Source organism: Hypanus sabinus, chromosome 1 (assembly GCF_030144855.1).
Source record: "Hypanus sabinus isolate sHypSab1 chromosome 1, sHypSab1.hap1, whole genome shotgun sequence".
In the NCBI taxonomy this organism is placed as follows: Eukaryota; Metazoa; Chordata; class Chondrichthyes; order Myliobatiformes; family Dasyatidae; genus Hypanus; species Hypanus sabinus.
In genome coordinates this window covers 35,972,071-35,991,802 of record NC_082706.1, presented here as the reverse complement: position 1 = coordinate 35,991,802, position 19,732 = coordinate 35,972,071, and the positions used below count along the sequence as shown (strand labels likewise).

The window sequence follows — 19,732 nt, the reverse complement described above, 5'->3', positions numbered from 1 at the left end:
AACCAGTTGCTTTGGGTAGTGGACTCGTCAGCCTTGGACGGCAGCCCGCCTAGAAGAAGGAAAACTCTGATATTAAACCTCCACTGCCTTGCGGTCATACCCACCCATGGGAAAGGCTTCAGGAGTAAACCCCAAGGAAGAAATCCAGAGCCGGGGTCCCCAAGGCAGTTTGATGTTGTTTACAACTTCACTCTGGCAACCTCTGCGATAACACTGGTGCCAAGCTGTGTCGGCGCTTGCCCTTCCCTTGGACTCCATCAGTGATGTGGAGAGGGGGAGCCCACTGCATGGGCACAGCCAGTTCTTCAAATCTTCCTGCCCAAGCTTCCTACTTTGGATAGGACACAGTCCACCAGAGCTGCAAACCTATGATCACCTAGGATCGACGGCGGCCTACTACTACTGTTGGCAAAGTGGAGTCTATAATCAAGGACAAAATTACTAGTCACTTAGAGAAGTTTAAAGCAATCAAATCCCATCAGAATGATGTTATGATAGGTAAATCCCTTTTGACAAATTTTCTATAGAATGTATGGAGCTGAGTTGATACAGGGAACCTGTACATGTACTAGGACTTCAAGAAGGCTTTTGACGAGGTGCCACAGATTGAAGACTGGTTACTGCACAGAGATGAGAAAAATAAAGCTTCTGGCAAGAAGCATGTAACTAGTGGCGTGGCCTGACAGTCAATTCTTGGCACTCCATTAGTGTCTATTTACACTAGTGACCTGGAAGAAAGAGAGCGTAAGGTGTCTTACTTTGCTAGCGATGTGAAGCTATGTGGGAGGGCATGAAGCATTGAGGATTTTTAGGATTATAGTGTGTGAGTTTAAACTTTGCAAGTGCAAGTTTGATATGAGGAAGTGGGAGGTTATGCACTTCTGTAAGAGAAATCAAAAGGCAGCCGACAATCCAGTTGGGAAAGATTGCAATTGAGTGATATACAGGAAACCTGAGATGTTCTTGCGCACAATTCACAGAAATGCTGGGGCTGGCAAGTACTGCAGGTTAGGAAGGCAAATGGCATAATTGGCCTTTATTGCAAGGTGACTGGAATCTAGAAACAGGGTGGTATCGTTGCTAAAGTACTGGTACTGCTGCGGTTACACCTAGATACTCTGCACAATCTTGGTCCCTTACCTACAAAGGATATATTAGCACTGGAGATCGAGCAAAGATTCATTAGGCTAATTCCAGAGACAAAATCATTCTCCTATCATGAGCAGCTAAAGGATCGGAATTTGCTGAAGTTGGGAAGAATAAGCAATGATCTTAGTTAAACACAGAATACCCCCAGAGAAAGGTGACAGGGGACACTAGTGGAAGAATCTCACACACGGAAACATAAGTATGGAAGCCCAATCATTTAACACATTGTTTACACTGCTTATATTTACATCATTTATTATTATATTGTAATTTGCCCTTTACTGTGCCTATTGTCTTGTTTATTAATTATTGTACTGTCTCGCATTGTTTTGTGCATTTAATATAGTCCTGTGTAGGTCTGAAGTCTAATGTAGTTTTCTGTTGTTTCATGTAGCACCACGGTCCTGGAGGAACGTTGTTGACTGAGGTATGCATTACAGAGAGTGGTGAATCTCCGGAATTCTCTACTTCAAAGGGTTGCGGGGGCTGGATCGTGTGTGGTGCTTACATGTCTTTGAGAGATCAGAAATTGAGGGCTTTGGGGAATCAACAAAGAAAAGGCAATAAGGCCTGGGACAGAACCACAACAATCAGTACAGGTTTAAGGAGCCGATTGATCTACTTCAGTTCCTGAGTTCTCTTATTTAAAGAGATTTAGAACTATAGTTAATGTTTCACTAAAGCTTGTTTGCTAGCCATCTGTTTTAAGTATTTAGGTACTTGCACTTGCAGTTGGAGTAGCTGGAACAGTAATTAAGGTGGTGTACGCTGCAGGTGCAGTGTGATAACACTGAAGGATAAAAGAGAGAAACTGTGGGCATTCTGGCTTTCCACAAATAGCCAGAGAAGAGTGTTGTATGCTTCTGTCATTACAGTGGGGATTGAAACTACAACCCTTGAACCTGGACGGAAGTTAAGGCAAATTTTCCAGATTAATGGCAAATTATCATCAGCTACATGCCTGGGGCTGTTTTCACACTCCAAACTCATTGATGGAGCCGTCTCTACACTGATTGATCGAGGAGATTCACTATATTCCAGTTACCCCTGAGCATTATATAATTTTGTCCCATCCAACATGATCCACTTAGCCCCTTCAGCACTCTTAAAAAAAACAAGCCAATTTGAGCTGGGTGGCGTACTGTTACGAATATGAAGTTTCTCCCTCAACAGCAATGTCAGGTTTTATTGGAGGACCGGGCCATCCGCCGCTGCTCTGAAAGTTGTTGAATATTACAAAGCTTCAGACCTAATCCCGGTGGATAAGGTTTTCATCAAATCCACCAGATCTAGTTGAGCTGCCCTTACTGTCACAACCTCCACCCCTCCCCACCAAACCTTGACCCCTTTCCCATGAGACAGCCAGCCTCTAATTGGTCTTTTTATTCCCTGCTCTAAGGGTTCCACTTCTCAGTTTCTCAACCACAGATCATTTCCAACATTCACCACTGCTTGCCCGTTAATATTGACTCTAATTACGGAATTGGTTATTGGTAAATAACTCCGCCATGGGCGGTCCCAAGCCCGGCTGCGAAAGGAGGGTTGGGTATGGGGCTAGCAACCCCATCCCATAAAAACCCAGAGCTACAGAAACCGAAGACCCCACTCCAGCAGGGTTTAAAAAGAAGATATTGGAAAATGTATTGCCGTGGTTGAGTACGGGGAGGCTTCATTTGATTCCTAGCTGGCGGTGTTCATTGGGCAGACAAGAGAATTTAGTTTTATTCACTAACTAACAAGAACAGTCCTGTAGCTCATTCCCAACGGCACCCCCCTCCCCCATGTGTGGTGATCCACACTGCTGAGTGGGGAGGCCCAGGATTCCAACCCAGCAACAATGAAGGAACAGTAATATATTTCCAAATCTTTGTGGTGTGCAACCCAGAGGGAATCTGTGTGTGGTGGAGTTCCCCTGCGACTAATGCCTTAGTCATTTTTGGCGATGGATTGGGAGGTGCCACCAGATTAGCCTGGTGTGCAAATGCAGTGCATTTTCTAGGTAGTACATAGTACAGCCACTGTGTGGCACTGCTGATGGGTGAAAGAAAGAAAGTGTGTTTTCCCCAACGTTTCGTAACTGTGGGGAAAGCTAAAGGACTCTATTGCAGAAATGAGCAGCAGGACCAACTCAAATCCACAAAGCTTTCACAAGACAGATCAGCAATATTAGTTTCTTTCAGTTATTTTAAACAGGTATTAAAAAAGGGGGTAAATAATTTAATTGCAATTTCTTTTAGAATAAAAACTTTTTATGCAGCTAATCATAAACACTAGAAAGTCTGCAGATGCTGGAAATCCAAAGCAACACACACAAAATGCTGGAGGAACTCAGTGAGTCTGTTGAAATAAATAAACAGTCGGCATTTGGGGCTGAGACCCTTCTTCAGGACTGAAAAGGAAGGGGAAGACAGCAGAATAAACAGGTGGGAGGAGGGCAAGAAGGATAGCTGTGAGGTGATAGGTGAAACCAGGCGGGTGGGAAAGAGAAGGGGCTGTAGAGGAAGGAATCTGATAGGAGAGGGGAGTGGACCATAGGAAAAAGGGAAGGAGGAGGGGCACCCAGGAGAGGGTAAGAAGAGGAAAGAGGCCAGAGTGGGGAATAGAGAAAGAGGGGAGGAGAAGAGAAAATGTTATTTTACCAGAAGGAGAAATCAATATACATGCCATCAGGTTGGGAGCTACTCAGAAAGGATATAAGGTGTTGCTCCTCCATCCTAGCCTCATCTTGGCAGTTCCACTTTTGGCAGATGGAGTGAAGATGCTCAACGAAGCAGTCCCCCAATTTATGACGGGTTAGATTAGTGGGGCAGGGAAGAATGAACAAGGGAATCCCTGCAGAAAGTGGAAGGGAGGGAGGTAAAGATATGTTTGGTGGTAGGGTTACTTTGGACATGGACGAGGAAGGTCTTAGCCTGGAGGCTTGTGGTTAAATCTGGTGGGGCCACGATTCACTGAGCCCTTTAAGGATGAATTGGATACATATGATGAATAATAATTTACAAGGCCACAGCAAAGGAGTTGTGTCATGGAACGAGTGTATTGTTCTGGTAGGGAACCAGCATGAACACAATGGGCTGAATGGCTCACTCTGTGCTGTAATCATGCTGTTTCTACTCTATGTCTTCCCACATCAAATGGAGAGGGTGAGGCTCTGTCATATGATTATAAAGAAGTCACCACATGTCTATTAGACACATAACAAAGCAACAACAGACAGATATCCCTGAACTTCAAATTCAATCAAAACTCAAACTATTGGAAAAGACAAATAGAATGGTATAGCATGAAGGGAGGTTATGCAGGCCAGTGTTAACAGAGTGTTCCAATAAATCCAATGCTCAACAGCTTGTACATTTTTCCTTCTCTAATTCTCTTTTGAAAGCTATTACTGAATGTACTCCCACTATTTCTCAGGCAGCACAATTGCAATTAGAAAAGTTTGCTGTGTGCCTGAAATAATAATAAAAAAATACTCAGCTGATGGAATATTGACTACAATATATAAGAATATTCAAGAAATAGCTTGAAATTAGACCATAAAACATAAGAGATAGGAGCAGACACGAGGAAATCTGCAGATGCTGGAAATTCAAGCAACGAAGGGTCTCGGCCTGAAACATCGACAGTGCTTCTCCCTATAGATGCTGCCTGGCCTGCCGCGTTGCACCAGCATTTTGTGTGAGATAGGAGCAGAATTAGGCCATTCAGCCCATCGAGTCAGCTCTGCCATTCATTATGTCGGATTTAATCTCTCTCTCAACCCCATTCTCATGCCTTCTCCTTGTAACCTTTGCCATCCTGACCAATCAAGATCCTATCAACCTTCACTTCAAATATACCCAATGACCTGTTCTCCCACAGTCATCTGTGGCAATGAATTCCACAGATTCACTACTCTCTGACTGAAGAAATTCTTCCTCAGCTCTGTTCTAAATGGATGCCCCTCAATTCTGAGGCTGTGTCCTGATCTCCCCCACTATAGGAAATACTCTCTCCACATCCACCCTGTCCAGGCCATTCAATATTCAATAGGTTTCAATGAGATCCCCCCGCCATTGATTTGAGTACATGATTCCTGTTATTTAAAAATAAAATCTGTTTTATGTGCTTTGTAACGTAATTACTTTTGATTTCTAGTGGAAGCTCATAATTAGAGTGACCACTTCCAGTGGTGACAAACTTTTCACAATTTTCCCAATATCGTTCATGCATGCAACGACATCGTCAAAGCATACGATCAAAATTTATGCTGTTTTGGCAGAAATTGGATCTAAAAATCCTGAGCTGTTGGTTTAACTTAGCAAGTTGGCATACATGTACAGATTAAAATGTTTCAATAGACAATAGGTGCAGGAGTAGGCCATTTGGCCCTTCTAGCCAGCATTGCCATTCACTGTGATCATGGCTGATCATACACAATCAGTACCCTGTTCCTGCCCTCTCCCCATATCCCTTGACCCCACTATCTATAAGAGCTCTATCTGACTCTCTCTTGAATGCATCCAGAGACTTGGCCTCCATTGCCTTCTGGGGCAGAGCATTCCACATATCCACCACTCTTTGGGTGAAAAGGTTTTTCCATATCTCTGTTCTAAATGGCCTACCCCTTATTCTTAAACTGTGGCCTCTAGTTCTGGACTCACCCATCAGCGGGAACATGCTTCCTGCCTCCAGCGTGTCCAATCCCTTAATAATCTTATTTGTTTATTCATGTCTGCGTTTCCACACAGACATGAATGCTTTGGCCACAGATCCTGTCACAATGACTTCATTCTTCCTCACAGGCTTTGCCAAAACCGATTGTTACAACCCGGGTTCATGGATCACAGTGTCCTGCACTGGGTTTGGACTACCGGTGGGAAGGGATCCTGCAATCCCATCGGAGGCTACTGCTTTCCCTTTTCCTTCCACTCCTCCGACCGTGCTGCTTTTTGTCACTTCCCCAGCTGCACAGAGACAGCACTTCAACTCTCTGACTCATTTCCGAGCAGGCGGTGCACGAACGGTGCAGTGTTAGTGAGCTCTGTCAGAAACAGGCACAGTGCGTCTCAATGCAGTTATAAAGCAGGCAAGATAGTGACGATACTTCATTAGCAGTTTGAGGAGATTTTGGCATAAAAACACTCAAAAACCTCTATATATGTACCGTGGAGAGCATTCTGACAGGCTGCATCTCTGCTTGGTATGGAAGGGCTACTGCACAGGGCTGAAAGAAGCTGCAGAGGGTTGTAAATCTAGTCAGCTCCATCTTGCTTACTAGCCTACAAAGCACCCAGAGGATCTTCAAGGAGCGGTGTCTCAGAAAGGCAGCATCCATTATTAAGGACCTCCAGCACCCAGGGCATGCCCCTTTCTCACTGTTACCATACAGTAGCCTGAAGGCGCAAATCAGGAACAGCTTCTTCCCCTCTGCCATCTGATTCCTAAATGGACATTGAACCCATGAACACTATATAAAATATTGTTCCATGAACAATGAACAAATATTTTAATATTTCACACAATTTTTAATCTATTCAATATACATATACTGTATTTGATTTATTATTTTATTCTATATTATGTATTGCACTGAACTGCTGCTAAGTTAACAAATTTCACGACACATGCTGGTGATAATAAGCCTGATTCTGATTCTGAAAGATAAAGGTTATTTTTTTTAGAAGGGTAACTTTCATAACTTGAGCTCTTTTCCATGTGGGTCCCCAAATAATTGCTGGGACAATGTACAGAACATCAGTAATGGGAGAAACCCCATTTCTGGGAGGTGTGCTGCATTTTTACACTTGTTATTGTTGTTGAGTTTCCCAGATCAGCCTCTACCACCACCAGAGGAGCCAGCAATAGAAAACCCTTTGGAGAACATCCTACTCCACTCGAGAGATTGCATAGCTACTGCTGTTGCTGATTACCCAGTGGCGCGTCTCTGCGATTTATTCAAGCATCCTCAGAAGCCCCAGACAAAATAGAACTTACGTTTGTGTAGGGGTAATCACTGTTAGTGGCAAGGAAAATCTTCCCCACTTCTTTCATTCGACCCAGGAGCAGCGGCAGGCGAGGCTGTGGAGAAACAAGAGTTACATTCCAGCTGTTCAGCGGTTGCTTTTCTGGGGTGGAGGAGATTATGGGATTACAGGAGTTGTGGGGGGTGAGGGAGGGGTTGAAATCACTATTGGATGGGTCAGGACAGTGCTTGGTGTGGGAGTGGGGGCTTCGCACAAAAGGAAGCAGCTCTTGGTTAAACATAGGGCATTTAGGATGGAAAAGTATGTATTCTTATTTCAATACATAGGGTTGCATGATTCCCTAGATGACTGAAGCAAAAATTGTCACAAGTTATGCTCAAGAAGAGGGAATTTGATAGGCAAATGAGGTTAGGACTGCCTGTGGAGGAACATGGGTGGACTGCCTAGTTCTGTGATAAAATTTCTATGCTTCTTAGGGGGATAAATGCAGCTGCCACCTAAGATCACAGCATGATGATCGAGAAACAAATGTTTCTTCATTACTCTGCATATTAAAACCTGAAGCACCCTCCCTGACAGCACTGTGGGAGTACACCATTACTTGGACTCCAATGAGGTAGCAGAAGGTCAACAAACAATGGGCACTAAATACTAGTCTTGCCAGCGGTGCTCACGTCCTGGATGAGCTAAATAGAACAAAGCAGCTCTGCATCTTGGCCCAGAGAGGCAGGCTCGGAATGTCATTGAGACCTGCAGATGCTTGCTTTGTGGTTGCAGTCTCGCAGTTTGTCACAGATACCAGCGTCAGCAACAGAGCCTGTGAATTACAATCTGTGGAGTGATTTCTGATGGGTTGATTTACAGATACTGGAAATCCGAAGCAACACAAACAAAATGCTGAGGAACTCAGCAGGTCAGGCAGCATCCACGGAAATGAACAGCTGATGTTTCGGGCCAAGACCCTTCATCAGGACTGAAAAGGGGTAAGATGCCAGAATAAAAAGGTGGGGGGTGGTGAAGGAGGATAGCTAGAAGGGGATAGGTGAAGGTAGGAGCATTGAAATGGTAAAAGGTTGGAGAAGAACGAGGACCATAGGAGAAAGAGAAGGAGGAGGGGTCCAGGGGGAGGTAATAGGCAGGTGAGAAAAGGTAAGGGGCCAGAGTGGGGAATAGATGAAGAGGAAAGGGGGCAAGGAAACATTTTTTTTTACCAAAAAGAGACATCAATATTCAAACTATTAGACTGAAGGCTACCCAGACGGAATATAAGGTATTGCTCGTCCATCCTGAGGGTGGCTTCATCATGGCACTGGAGGAGAGTAGACCATAAGAGAAAGGGAAAGAGGAGGGACATGTTGGAACTGAAATGGGAGTTAAAATGTTTGGCCACCGAGGAGTTCTGCCGAGCAAAGGTGCCTTGACGAAGAGGTCCCCCAATTTATGTCGGATCTCACCGATGTCGAGGAGACCACTTTGGGAGCAGCAGACTCAACAGACGATCCCAGCAGATCTGCAGGTGAAGTGTTGTCTCACCTGGAAGGACTGTTTGGGGCACTGACTGGAAGTGAGGGAGGAGATGAAGGGGCAAGTGTAGCACTTCGGCCGTTTGCCAGGATAGGTGCCGGGAGGGAGAGCAGCCAGAAGGGACAAATGGACAAGTGAATCACAGAGGGAGCAATCTGTGAGCAGATTGAGGAGGCGAGGTAAAGATGTCTTTGGTGGTAGGACCCCTTTGGAGATGGCAGAGGTTGAGGGGAATGATGTGTTGGATGCAGAGGGTGATGGGGTGCTAGATGGGACCCACGCAAGTGCCCATGGCTATGACAGTAGTGAAAACCGAGAGGAAGCTACTGACATGATGAAGGAAACCCTGAACACTGTCAGAGATGGAGCGCCTTCATTGCTGCCCTAATTGCCAGTGGACAATTTGTGACGTATCGTGTGCTTCTTGGAGTGCAACATCAAGTACACGTTAAACAAATACACGCACAGGTGTCTTCACTCTGTGGAAACGGAACGAAGACCATCATCCTCAACCTTGGGGGGATAGCCACGACGGCCAGTGGACAGTAAGTAAATAGGTAGGTTACTGAGCGTTGCAATTCGTCGGGCAGGAACGGTCTGTTCTGCGCTGTAAGTCCAAACAAAGTAAAAACAGACCTGTGTCATCACTCATTGAAGAGAGTACGTAAGTAACTGGAATCAAAGAAATCTACAGAATAAATTTGCCTTATCATGTTTTTGTCAGCCAAGGGAAAATTATTCAGAGAATTCCCATTTCCCTGCACTTGGTCCTCAGCTCTGAGGTTTCAGGAGGTTTCTCTAGGTTTGATTATGGTTTCACATTTTTCATTATTTCTTCACGTTTTTGGAACCTGGGCATTTCTGGCATGACCACTTGAGAAGGTTATGGAGAGCCATGTTCTTGATTTGCCTCTGCTGTCCCTGTGAAGCTGCTTCCATTAAGCTGTTGGGGAGTGAGTTCCAGGATCTAGGCGCAGCAATAAAAGACAGGCAGTGTACTTCCAGGTCAGGGTATTACAGAGCTTGGAGTGGAACATGTAGGTGATGGTGTACCCTTGCACCAAATGTTGCTGTCCTTCTTGGTGGTAAAGATGTTGGGTTTGGGAGGTGATGTTAGAATAGCCTGGCTGAGTAACTCCTGTATATTTTGTAGACAGGACCCACTGTAACTATCATGCGTGGGTGGAATGAATGGTGGATGAGATGCCTTCCATGGTATCAAGCTTCTTGAAAGTTGTGTGAGCTGCACTCATCCAGGCAACTGTATGATGACACCCCTGTATTGCATTGTACACTTACGCCTTCAATCAAAATCAGATTTATTAGTACCTATATGACATGGGCCGACTGATGGCTCCAGAGCGAAGGTACCTGAGTTCAAATCCAGTTCCTGGATATGTTTTCCATTCGTGCTGGGTTGAGTGTCGAGCTCTCCACTTGGCCTCGTTAAAAAAAACCACTGCGCTGTGAGAAGGATGTGGGGGACCACTCACAGAATCTTTCTCCAAGCCAACCACTTGGAAAAAAAAGTGGTCTCCGAGGGTCTGGCAGAGTATGGCACACACACAAAAAAAGACATGGTTGAATGGCTTTGGAGTATTCTGCACCCCACAGCCTTTGTACCTCTCCTTGCGGCCACAATACCTAAGTGGCTGAGCCAAGGATCAATGGTGACCCAAGGATGTTGATGGTGAGAGACCTGGCATCGATAATGCCAATGAGTGTTCCAAATCTCCAGCAGTCTGAGGGAAAATTTTTCATGTTTTTGTTCTATGCTCCATCACCACATCCACTACAGGAGATTGGTCCATTCCTGTAGCCAAGTGGGAAAGCTGAGACTTTACCAAGTCTTATTATAACTGTACTAAGCCACCGACACAGTCTGTATTGGCAGTGGGGATAAAGTGTTAAGCATACAGCAAAGAATGTGTCAAATATAACACAGGCTGAGTCACGGGGCAGGGGTGGATGTCACTCACACGCAAACAGAATCGACAGAATCACTTCCACTGGAAAATTTCACACACTGATGTCAGGACAGAAGAGGCAAAGGAACAGAAACAAGATCTTTTATTCTTTGCAAATTTATGCTTATTCAGACATTCATCTACAGTCAAAATTTGTTTTACTTTGACAAGGTAGAGCATCAAGATTCAGCAGAGATAACTGCTGCTCCTGAGTGTAAGGAAGAGGGGATATGACAGTAATCTGTTTAAAAGGAAAAGGTAAATTCCTTTCTCGTCAATAAAAGTATCTCACGGTCACTTCCCATAGGTACTGGCAGCCTAGTAACAGCTTAGGTAAACAGAAGCAGGAGTAGGCCACTTGACTCCTCGAGCTTGCCTCATCAAACAGCTGCCAATCTGCCCCAGGTCTCACTTCCACTTCTGTGCCAGCTCCCATTAGCTGTCAATTACCTCCTCTGTAAATGCGCCAGTAATCTGGCCTCCACAACTCTCTGGGGTAGTAAGTTCTAGAGATTCACTGCCCTCTTTGTGCGAAGTAAACCCTGTGCAGCTCACTTTAAAGGACCACTCCATAAGCTTGTAACAATGTCCCCTCACTGGAAATCTCCCACTAGTGGGAATAATTCATCAGCTTCCCTGTCATTCCTCCAAGGATCTTATTTTTCAATGAAATCGCCCTTGATTCTTCAGAATTCCAAAGAATACAGATAAAGACAAGAATTTATTAAACAAATGCAGGATAGCTTCTGGTTACCAGCTCTGATTAGGTATGTTTCTGGGTTTATTCCTACTTCTAATCAAAAAACCCAGTCAAACATTGGTTCCTTGGCACTCCTCGTTATGGTTATACAGAACAAAATCACTTTACAAAACATAGAACAGATTTAAAAGTCTTCATCAACACACACTAAACGCTGGGGCTCAGAGGGCGGGTTGCATCTATGGAAGTGAATAAACAGTCGATGTTTCCAGCTGAGACCCTTCTTCAGTGCTCAAGAGGGAAGGGGGAAGACACCAGAATAAAAAGGTGGGAGGAGGTGAAGGAGGACTAGCTAGAAAGTGATGGGTGAAGCCAGGTGGATGGGAAGGGTAAAGAGCCGGTGAAAAATCCTCTTTTTGCCTCTTTCTGGAGAATAATCTGTAGTTACTGAAGACTCCGGGGCAACCTCACCAGGCTAGCAGCCCTAAACACCAGGAGGATGAAGAGGTGCCCAGCAGTGAGATAGTTTGGTTTATTGGGTAGTGCCACAGCAACAACCATGCACTCAACATCAGCAAGCCCAAATAATTGAGTTTGGACCAGGAAGGGAAAAGCAGAGGAACACACATCAGTATCATTGAGGGGGTCAGCAGTGGAAAAGTTCCTGGATGTCAACATCTCAGAAGATCTCTCCTGGACCCAACACATTGACGCAATCATGAAGAAGGCACAGCAGCAGCTCTACTTCGAGGCAAGATTGAGGAGATCCGGTATGTCACCAAACACTCTTGCAAATTTCTATAGATATACAGTGAAGAGCATTCTGACCAGTTGCACCACAGCCTGGTATGGAGGCTTCAATGTACAGGATCGCGAGAGGATGCAGAGGCTTGAAGACTTGACCAGTTCCATCACTGGCACAATCCTCCCCATAATTCAGAACATCTTCAAGAGGAGGTGATTCAAGTAGGCAGCACCCGTCACTGAGAACACTGACTAAGGATCTGGGGCATGGTCTTTCCACTACTAGCACCAGGGAGGAATTACAGGTGCCTAAGGGCCTACATTCAACAATTCAGTACCAGCTTCTTCCCCCTTGGTCATCAGATTTCTTTTGTACTATTTACTTATTTTTGTAATTTTTAGTAATTTTATGTCTTTGTCCTGTACTTCTTGCCATTTAAGTCAATGATAATAAATCTGATTCAGATTCTGGGAGTTGCAATCTGAACACATGTGAAAAACAGGAAGTATCTACTCACATCCTTCAGCACGTATTTTTCCAGGTTTCCCAATGTTTCCTTCTTTAAAATCCCCTGAAAGAAAAAAAATGAAAGTTCAAATGAATTTCAGCAGACTTATTTCAGCGGGGGCAACATGCATGGTTATAAAGTTCACCACGTCAGAATGGGGCAATATTATAGACCGCCAACAGTCCGCGTGATTTAGAGGCACATATTTGTAGAGTGATAACAGACCATTGCAAGAAACATAAGGTTGTTATAAGAGGTGATTTAAACTTTCCATGTATTGACTGGGACTCACACACTGTAAAAGGACTAGATGGATAGAGTTTGTGAAATGCACTCAGAAAAGCTTCCTTAATTGGTATGTGGACATGCCAACAAGAGAGTGGTCCATGGATTGAGATTCTAAGTTGGAAAAGGTTGATTTTGATGGAGTCAGAAAGGATCTGGTGTGGTTTGGGACAAGCTGTATTCTGGCAAAAGTGTACTTGGTAAGTGGACAGTCTTCAAAAGTGAAATTTTAAGAGTACCAAGTTTGTATGCGCCTGTCAGAATAAAAGGTAAAGATAACGGGTGTAGGGAACCTTTGTTTTCAAGAGATACTGAGGCCTTGGTTAAGAAAAAAGGGAAGTGCATAGCAAGTATAGGCAGAAACAAATGAGGTACTTATGGAGTACAAGAAATACAAGAGAACACTTAAGAGAGAAATCAGGAGGGCTAAAAGAAGGCATGAGGTTTCTCAAATAGACAAAGTAAAGGGAAATCCTAAGGGATTCTACAGATATGTTAAGAGCAAAAGAATTGCAAGGCACGAGATTGGTCCTCTGGAAGATCAGAGTGGTAATACATGGATGGAGCCAACATAGGTGAGTGAGATCTTAACTGACTTTTTTGCATCTATATATACTCAGGAGATAGACAAATCTGCCTTTTTCATGGAAGTTCTGTGGGACTACAACTAGAGGTCATGAGTTAAGGGTGAAAAGTTTAAAGGAACATGAGGGGAAACTTCTTCACTCAGAGGGTCATGAGAGTGTAGATAGGTACATGGTTGAAGGCAATGGTCCTGCTGCAGGTTGATCAGAGTAGGCAATTTAAATGGTTTGGCATGGACTAGGCCGAAGGGCTATTTTTGTGCTGTTTGTTTCTATGACTGTAATTCTACCTGGCACCAGGGAAACCTCTCCTGGAGTAACATATAGTTTTGATTTCCTGCAATAAGCTGCTATAGTACCTGCATTAGAAGCCATCATATTAATTTGATTCCCAGGCAGAAGGGGTCATTGTATGAGGGAAGATTAAATAGATGTGGCCTACCATTGATGGAGCTGAAAGAATCAGAGATGATTTATCAAAATGTGTAAGATTCTGAGGGTGATGCTAAGGGAGGGATCTAGAACTATTAAGTGATTGCTCTTTTAAAGTGGAGTTGAGGAGAAACTTGTGAATAATGGAAACTCTCTTTCTCAGAATGCCGTGGAGGCAGCATCATTGAGTATATTCATGGCTGAGATAAACAGATTGGTGGTCTATGGTGGATTTACGGGCAACAGGTAGAAATAAAACCATGGTTCCAGTATGTTACCGAAGGCCCACCATGATCTGACTGTAACGGGCTCGAGGAGGAACTTGGCTTCAGCAGGCTCCTCTGTCCTTAAGTTCTTATGACTGAACCATAGCCCACTTGCCTCTAGCACAAGTATTTATCGTTTCCCATATCCGACCTGGAGGCTTTTTCAAAGGGAAAATAAAGGCTTGCTAACTGGAGCATGCACCGCTGTAGATCAAGAACACTGAATAAGCAAATCATTCTGAACTGGATAAAGTACTGAGCAGCTCTTACCCCAAATCATAATGTTAATTCAGAAAATACACCCAAATGAACCTAACCCATTATTCAGAGTCCTCAGGTTTAGCAGCCATGCTGTTGTAAGACCTGACTCAAACATGCCTGGATTTGGAAGCTCACCTCTTTTGTATTCTCAGCAGTGCCCTGCTATCCCTTACTGGACTTGCTCAAGCTCTTGTAGGGTCTTACAAACAAAAGCAAGTCTTCCTTGGTGATTCATATGGCTGACGTTCAAAGAATCAGCCAGAGGCAAATCATGCCAACTCCTTCATGCTCCACCCACTGCCGCAATCACCTGGCACTTTATTCTTTTATGATTGACCAAGCTACATGAAAATAGGTTGTGATGAGAATGGTAAAACTCTGCAGTAGGATATAGATAGATTGAATGAGTGGGTGGTTCAATGTGGAAAAGCGTGAGATTATGCATTTTGCTAAGAGGAATTAAAAGGTGGACTGTTAACTAAATGGAGTAAGATCCTGATAAGAGGGATCAAGATATTCTTGTGAACGATTCTAAAAAGGTTAGCAGATAAAGGCAACAAGTGACTAGGAAGGCCAATGGTGTTTTAAAACATAGAGCAATACAACAGGGAAATGGGTCATTCAGCTCAACTTGTCCACCCAGACAAGATGCTTATCTACTCCCATTTGCCTGCATTTGGTTCATAATTTCTAAACTTTTCCTATCCACACCCTCTCCAAAGGTCTTTTATTCAGCCACTTCCTTGGGCAGCTTGTTCCATATACATTCCACTCTCTATGCAAAGAACTTGCCCCTCACGTACCTTTTAAAACATTCACCTCTCATGTCAAACCAACACCCTCTAGTTTTTGATTCCCTTTCCCTGGGATAACGACCATATCTATTGGTCTTTATTGAAGTGGTGTTGAAATTTAGAAATAGGGAAGTAGTATTATAATTGTACAGGGTTCAGGTGAAGTCCAACTTCACCATGCAGTATTGGCTCCTTTTTAAAGAAAGACATACTGGCAGTGGAGGTGTCCAAAAGAGATACATTAGATTAGTTCTTAGGATGACAGGGATGACAAGATGGCGCTAAACAGTGACTCCTTTGCTTGCATCTTCAGAAACAGCTCTTTAATATCTCTATTTTTCCCTATCAGGGTTCTTTTGGAGATCCTGACCTCGAATTACATGCTGACTTCGTTCTTTTGCGGGAATGGGACCCGCTTTCGAGATGTCATGACTGACTATTATCCGATATGCCAAGAGCACGGCCTAAGATCCAAGGCCTTTGGAAGCCTAGGATCTCAGGGCTCTGGAGACGGGCGAATGTGTCATGGGAGCGAGAAGATCTGTGGCTGTGTGCCCAGAGACCTGAGATCTTTGGGCACAGAACTCGGAAAAAGTGGTGTAATGGACTTCTGGCATCGTAAACCAATGAGTTGTTTGTTATGTCTCCCCTCTCGCTGTGAAATGGAGATATCCCTTTCCTCCTTTATTCGGGAGAGAGAGAACCTGTGGCATGTTGAATACTGGGTGAATGAGTCGTCTTTGGGGTACTGCAAGCCTGTGGCTTTGCTGTTGTTTTTGCTGCATGTTTGAGTGCTTAATAGCAGTTACCAATGTATTTTTTTACTGGTGGGGGGAGGGGGGATTGTTGCTTGCTGCCACTTACGCGTGGGAGGGAAGGAGGGAAGCTGGGGGGTACTTTGGGGTTCTAACATTTAACTGTCATTCATTCTTTGGGGCGCTTCTGTTTTTGTGGATGTTTGCAAAGAAGCATTTCAGGGTGTATATTGTATACGTTTCTCTGACATTAAATGTACCTTTGAAACCTTTGAAATATCCTATCAGGAGCATCTGTATTTGCTGGAGTTTATTAGAAAGAGGGGTGAACTTATGGAAACATACAAGGCCCTTAGGCCTATCATAGGTTAGATATTGAGATGTTCCCAATTGCAGCAGAAACTCAAACAAAGGGACACATTACAAGATCAGGTGGCAGGCATCTAAAACCAAAGTGAACAGGAACTTCTTTTCTCAGATGGTGGTGAATCCCTGGAATGTTCTATTCCATAGTGTTGTGGAAACTGGATCTTTGGGAATGCTTAAGGAGAAGATAAATATATTTTTTCATAATTCAGGAATTGATAATATGGGGACACTTCCAGAAAACAGCATCAATCCAGAAGAAGAGATAAGGCTTGGAGCAGGTCAGCCACAACCAGACTGCATACTGGGACATGCATGATGAGCCAAGTGGCCTATTCCTGCTCCTATTCTTTTCTTTTCTTCTGCAGACTGTGTGATTACATGGATTAGGCGCATTTGTGTACTGAGAAATTGGTCACAGTGACTCCTGGCCCAGACAAACAAGGCTGAGGGGCAATGACAACATACACAAAATGCTGGTGGAACACAGCAGGCCAGGCAGCATCTATAAGGAGAAGCACTGTCAACGTTTTGGGCTGAGACCCTTCGTCAGGACTAACTGAAAGGAAAGATAGTAAGAGATTTGAAAGTAGTGGGGGGAGGGGGAAATGCGAAATGATAGAAGACAGGAGGGGGTGGGATGAAGCTAAGAGCTGGAAAGGTGATTGGCGAAAGTGATACAGAGCTGGAGAAGGGAAAGGATCATGGGACGGGAGGCCTCAGGAGAAAGAAGGTGGGGGGAGCACCAGAGGGAGATGGAGAACAGGCAAACAACAAACTATGTCAGAGATGGGGTAAGAAGGGTAGGAGGGGCATTAATGGAAGTTAGAGAAGTCAATGTTCATGCCATCAGGTTGGAGGCTACCCAGCCGGTATATAAGGTGTTGTCCCTCCAACCTGAGTTTGGAAGTCAATGTTCATGCCATCAGGTTGGAGGCCACCTGAGGGGTAATGATATGTTTTCTTCTTAATGAAGCCTTTTTACCTGGCTAAGCTGTCCTAAATCACTCACTACTTCTCTGATACATCCTCTTCCTTTGAGCAGGCATCCATTGCTTCTCATTTATCCTTTATTGTCTATTCCAAGTTTCACCACGAGATGTCCTCATTGTTGTTCCCTCTGCCCTGGTGCTGAGGGTACTATCATCAGCCGATTTAACTAACCTGCATGAACATGCTCCTGGAACCACTCTTCTCTTCCTTCCCAAAAACATGGTCTCTCCTTTGATCCTGCATCCTCATTCCATCTCCATCCCCACCAAGAAGATCTTAAAGCCTCCACTTCTTTCTGGAACAAACATTCAACCAGTTCCCCTCTGTCAACACTCTCATCTGCCTGGATGAACTTGATACTCTTACTCTCTCTCGATGCTCTTACTTCCTGTAAGTCAAAGGTATAGCCATTGACACTTGCATGGGCTTCAGCCTTACCAGTGTTTGCTGACTACGTGGAACAGTCCCTGTTCCAAACTATTCCTCAACTCTTTCTCTATTAGAACAATGACCATATTGGTGTTGCTTCTTGTACCTGTGCAGAACTTGTCAATTTTATCACCTTCACTATTAACTTCGCCATTCTCAAAGTTTCGAAGTACATTTATTATCAAAGAATGCATACAGTGTACAACCCTGAGATTTGTCTTCCCGCCGACGGCTACGAAACAAAGAAACTCCATGGAACACATTGAAAGAAAACATCAAACATCCAACACATGAATAAAAGAACAAATCGCACAAACAAAAAAAGCGAGCAAGTAACACAAAGAATATTCAACATCAAACCGCGGAGGCAGGGGCGACAGCCATCGAATCAGTTCAGTTTAGCCCTGTATCGATGACTGCAGGCCTCAGCCACAGGGACAGTCCTGCGCCAAAGTGCCTCGAACAAATAGCAAAAAAAGAGTAACCAGAAACACATGAACGTGAGCTGTGGAGACATCCGAAAACAACAAGTCCACAGCCACAGAGCTCATTCAGCACTGAGGGCATTAAACATCAAACTGCAGACACCCCAAAAAGGAAACCCACAGCCACGAGCTGCAATCGGACCTTGCAGCGTGGGGCCCCAGACTCCTGTACCTTAGTCTGGCAGCGGTGAGGGGGAGACCAGTCAAACGTAGGCAGACGGTGCCGAATACCTGCTCGCCGTCAATCTTGCTTTAATTGTTGAGCAGTAATGGAGCTAGCCGTGGGTTCGCGTTCTGCCATTAGGAAACGATGGCCGCACACTCCGCTCTCTACCTTGTCGAATTCCCCAGGAGATAGCTGTTCACTCACGCCACCTCAAATTCATTCGGACCACTTCCAACACTTATCTCCCTTTCCTGGATCTGTCTATCCCCATCTCCGGAGAAAAAACTCTGCACTGATATTTATTATAATCTACCAACTCCCTCCACTGCCTAAACTACATCCCTTTTTACCCTGTTGCTTCTAAGCATGCCATTTACTTTCTCCCACTTACATAAGAGATAGGAGCAGGAGTAGGTCAATCAGCCCCTCAAGCCTGTTCCACCATTCAACAAGATCATGGCTGATCCAATCTTAACTCTAGTTATCACCGAATCCCAGAAGGCAACAGTGTCAACCAACAGGGCACCATGCCGCCCATTTTATTTTATTATTCATCCCGCCCAAACCCATGTGATCACCCGGGGGGAAAAAAAAACGATTTGCCAATTGAGGAGAAAAAATCTGGAAAATTCCTCTCCGACCCATCCAGGCTATCGAAAACTGGCCCAGGAGATCACATGGCTGATCTAAACCTAGCCTCACGTCCACTTACCTGCTTGCTCACCGTATCCCCTAATGCCACTTTTATCCAGGAAAATGTCTATCTCCGTTTTGAATTTATTGAGTGTAGTAGCTTCCACAGCTCTCTGGGGCAGTAAATTCCACAGCCCCACTACCCTCTGAGTGAAGAAATTTCTCCTCCATCTCAGTCCTGGAACGGCATCCCCTTATTTTAAGATTATGCCCCCTAGTCCTAGTTTCACCCATCATTGGGAACATTCTCCCCACATCCACCCGATCAAGCCCCTTCACAATCTTATATGTTTCAATAAGATCGCCTCTCATTCTTCGCAACTCCAGGAAGTAGAGTCCCAATCTACTCAACCTCTCATCATACATCAACCCACCCATCCCTGGAATTAACCTAGTGAACCTTCTCTGCACTGCCTCGAGAGCCAGTATGTCCTTTCTTAAATATGGACACCAGAACTGCACGCAGTACCCCAGGTGTGGTCTCACCAATACCCGGTACAACTGCAGTAAGACCTCCCTGTACTTATACTCCATCCCCCTAGCAATAAAAGCCAGCATTCCATTGGCCTTCTTGACCACCTGCTGCACTTGCATACTAACTTTTTGTGTTTCCTGCACCAGGACCCCCAGATCCCTTTGCACAGAAGCACTTTCCAGTTTCTCT

The 19,732-nt window shown here is 44.5% G+C and overlaps 1 protein-coding gene across 12 annotated transcripts in view; it reads right to left on the bottom strand.

The window, feature by feature from the left end:
• Positions 1-19,732, bottom strand: part of LOC132392796 (cytosolic purine 5'-nucleotidase-like) — a 226,290-nt gene that overhangs the window by 39,083 nt on the left and 167,475 nt on the right. For all 12 annotated transcript variants that reach the window (XM_059967207.1, XM_059967231.1, XM_059967220.1 and 9 more), the window contains 2 exons: positions 12,569-12,622; positions 7,126-7,209 (listed from right to left, as the gene is read on the bottom strand). In XM_059967207.1, coding sequence (XP_059823190.1) covers positions 7,126-7,209; positions 12,569-12,622 — 138 coding nt within the window. The remainder of the gene's footprint in view (positions 1-7,125; positions 7,210-12,568; positions 12,623-19,732) is intronic.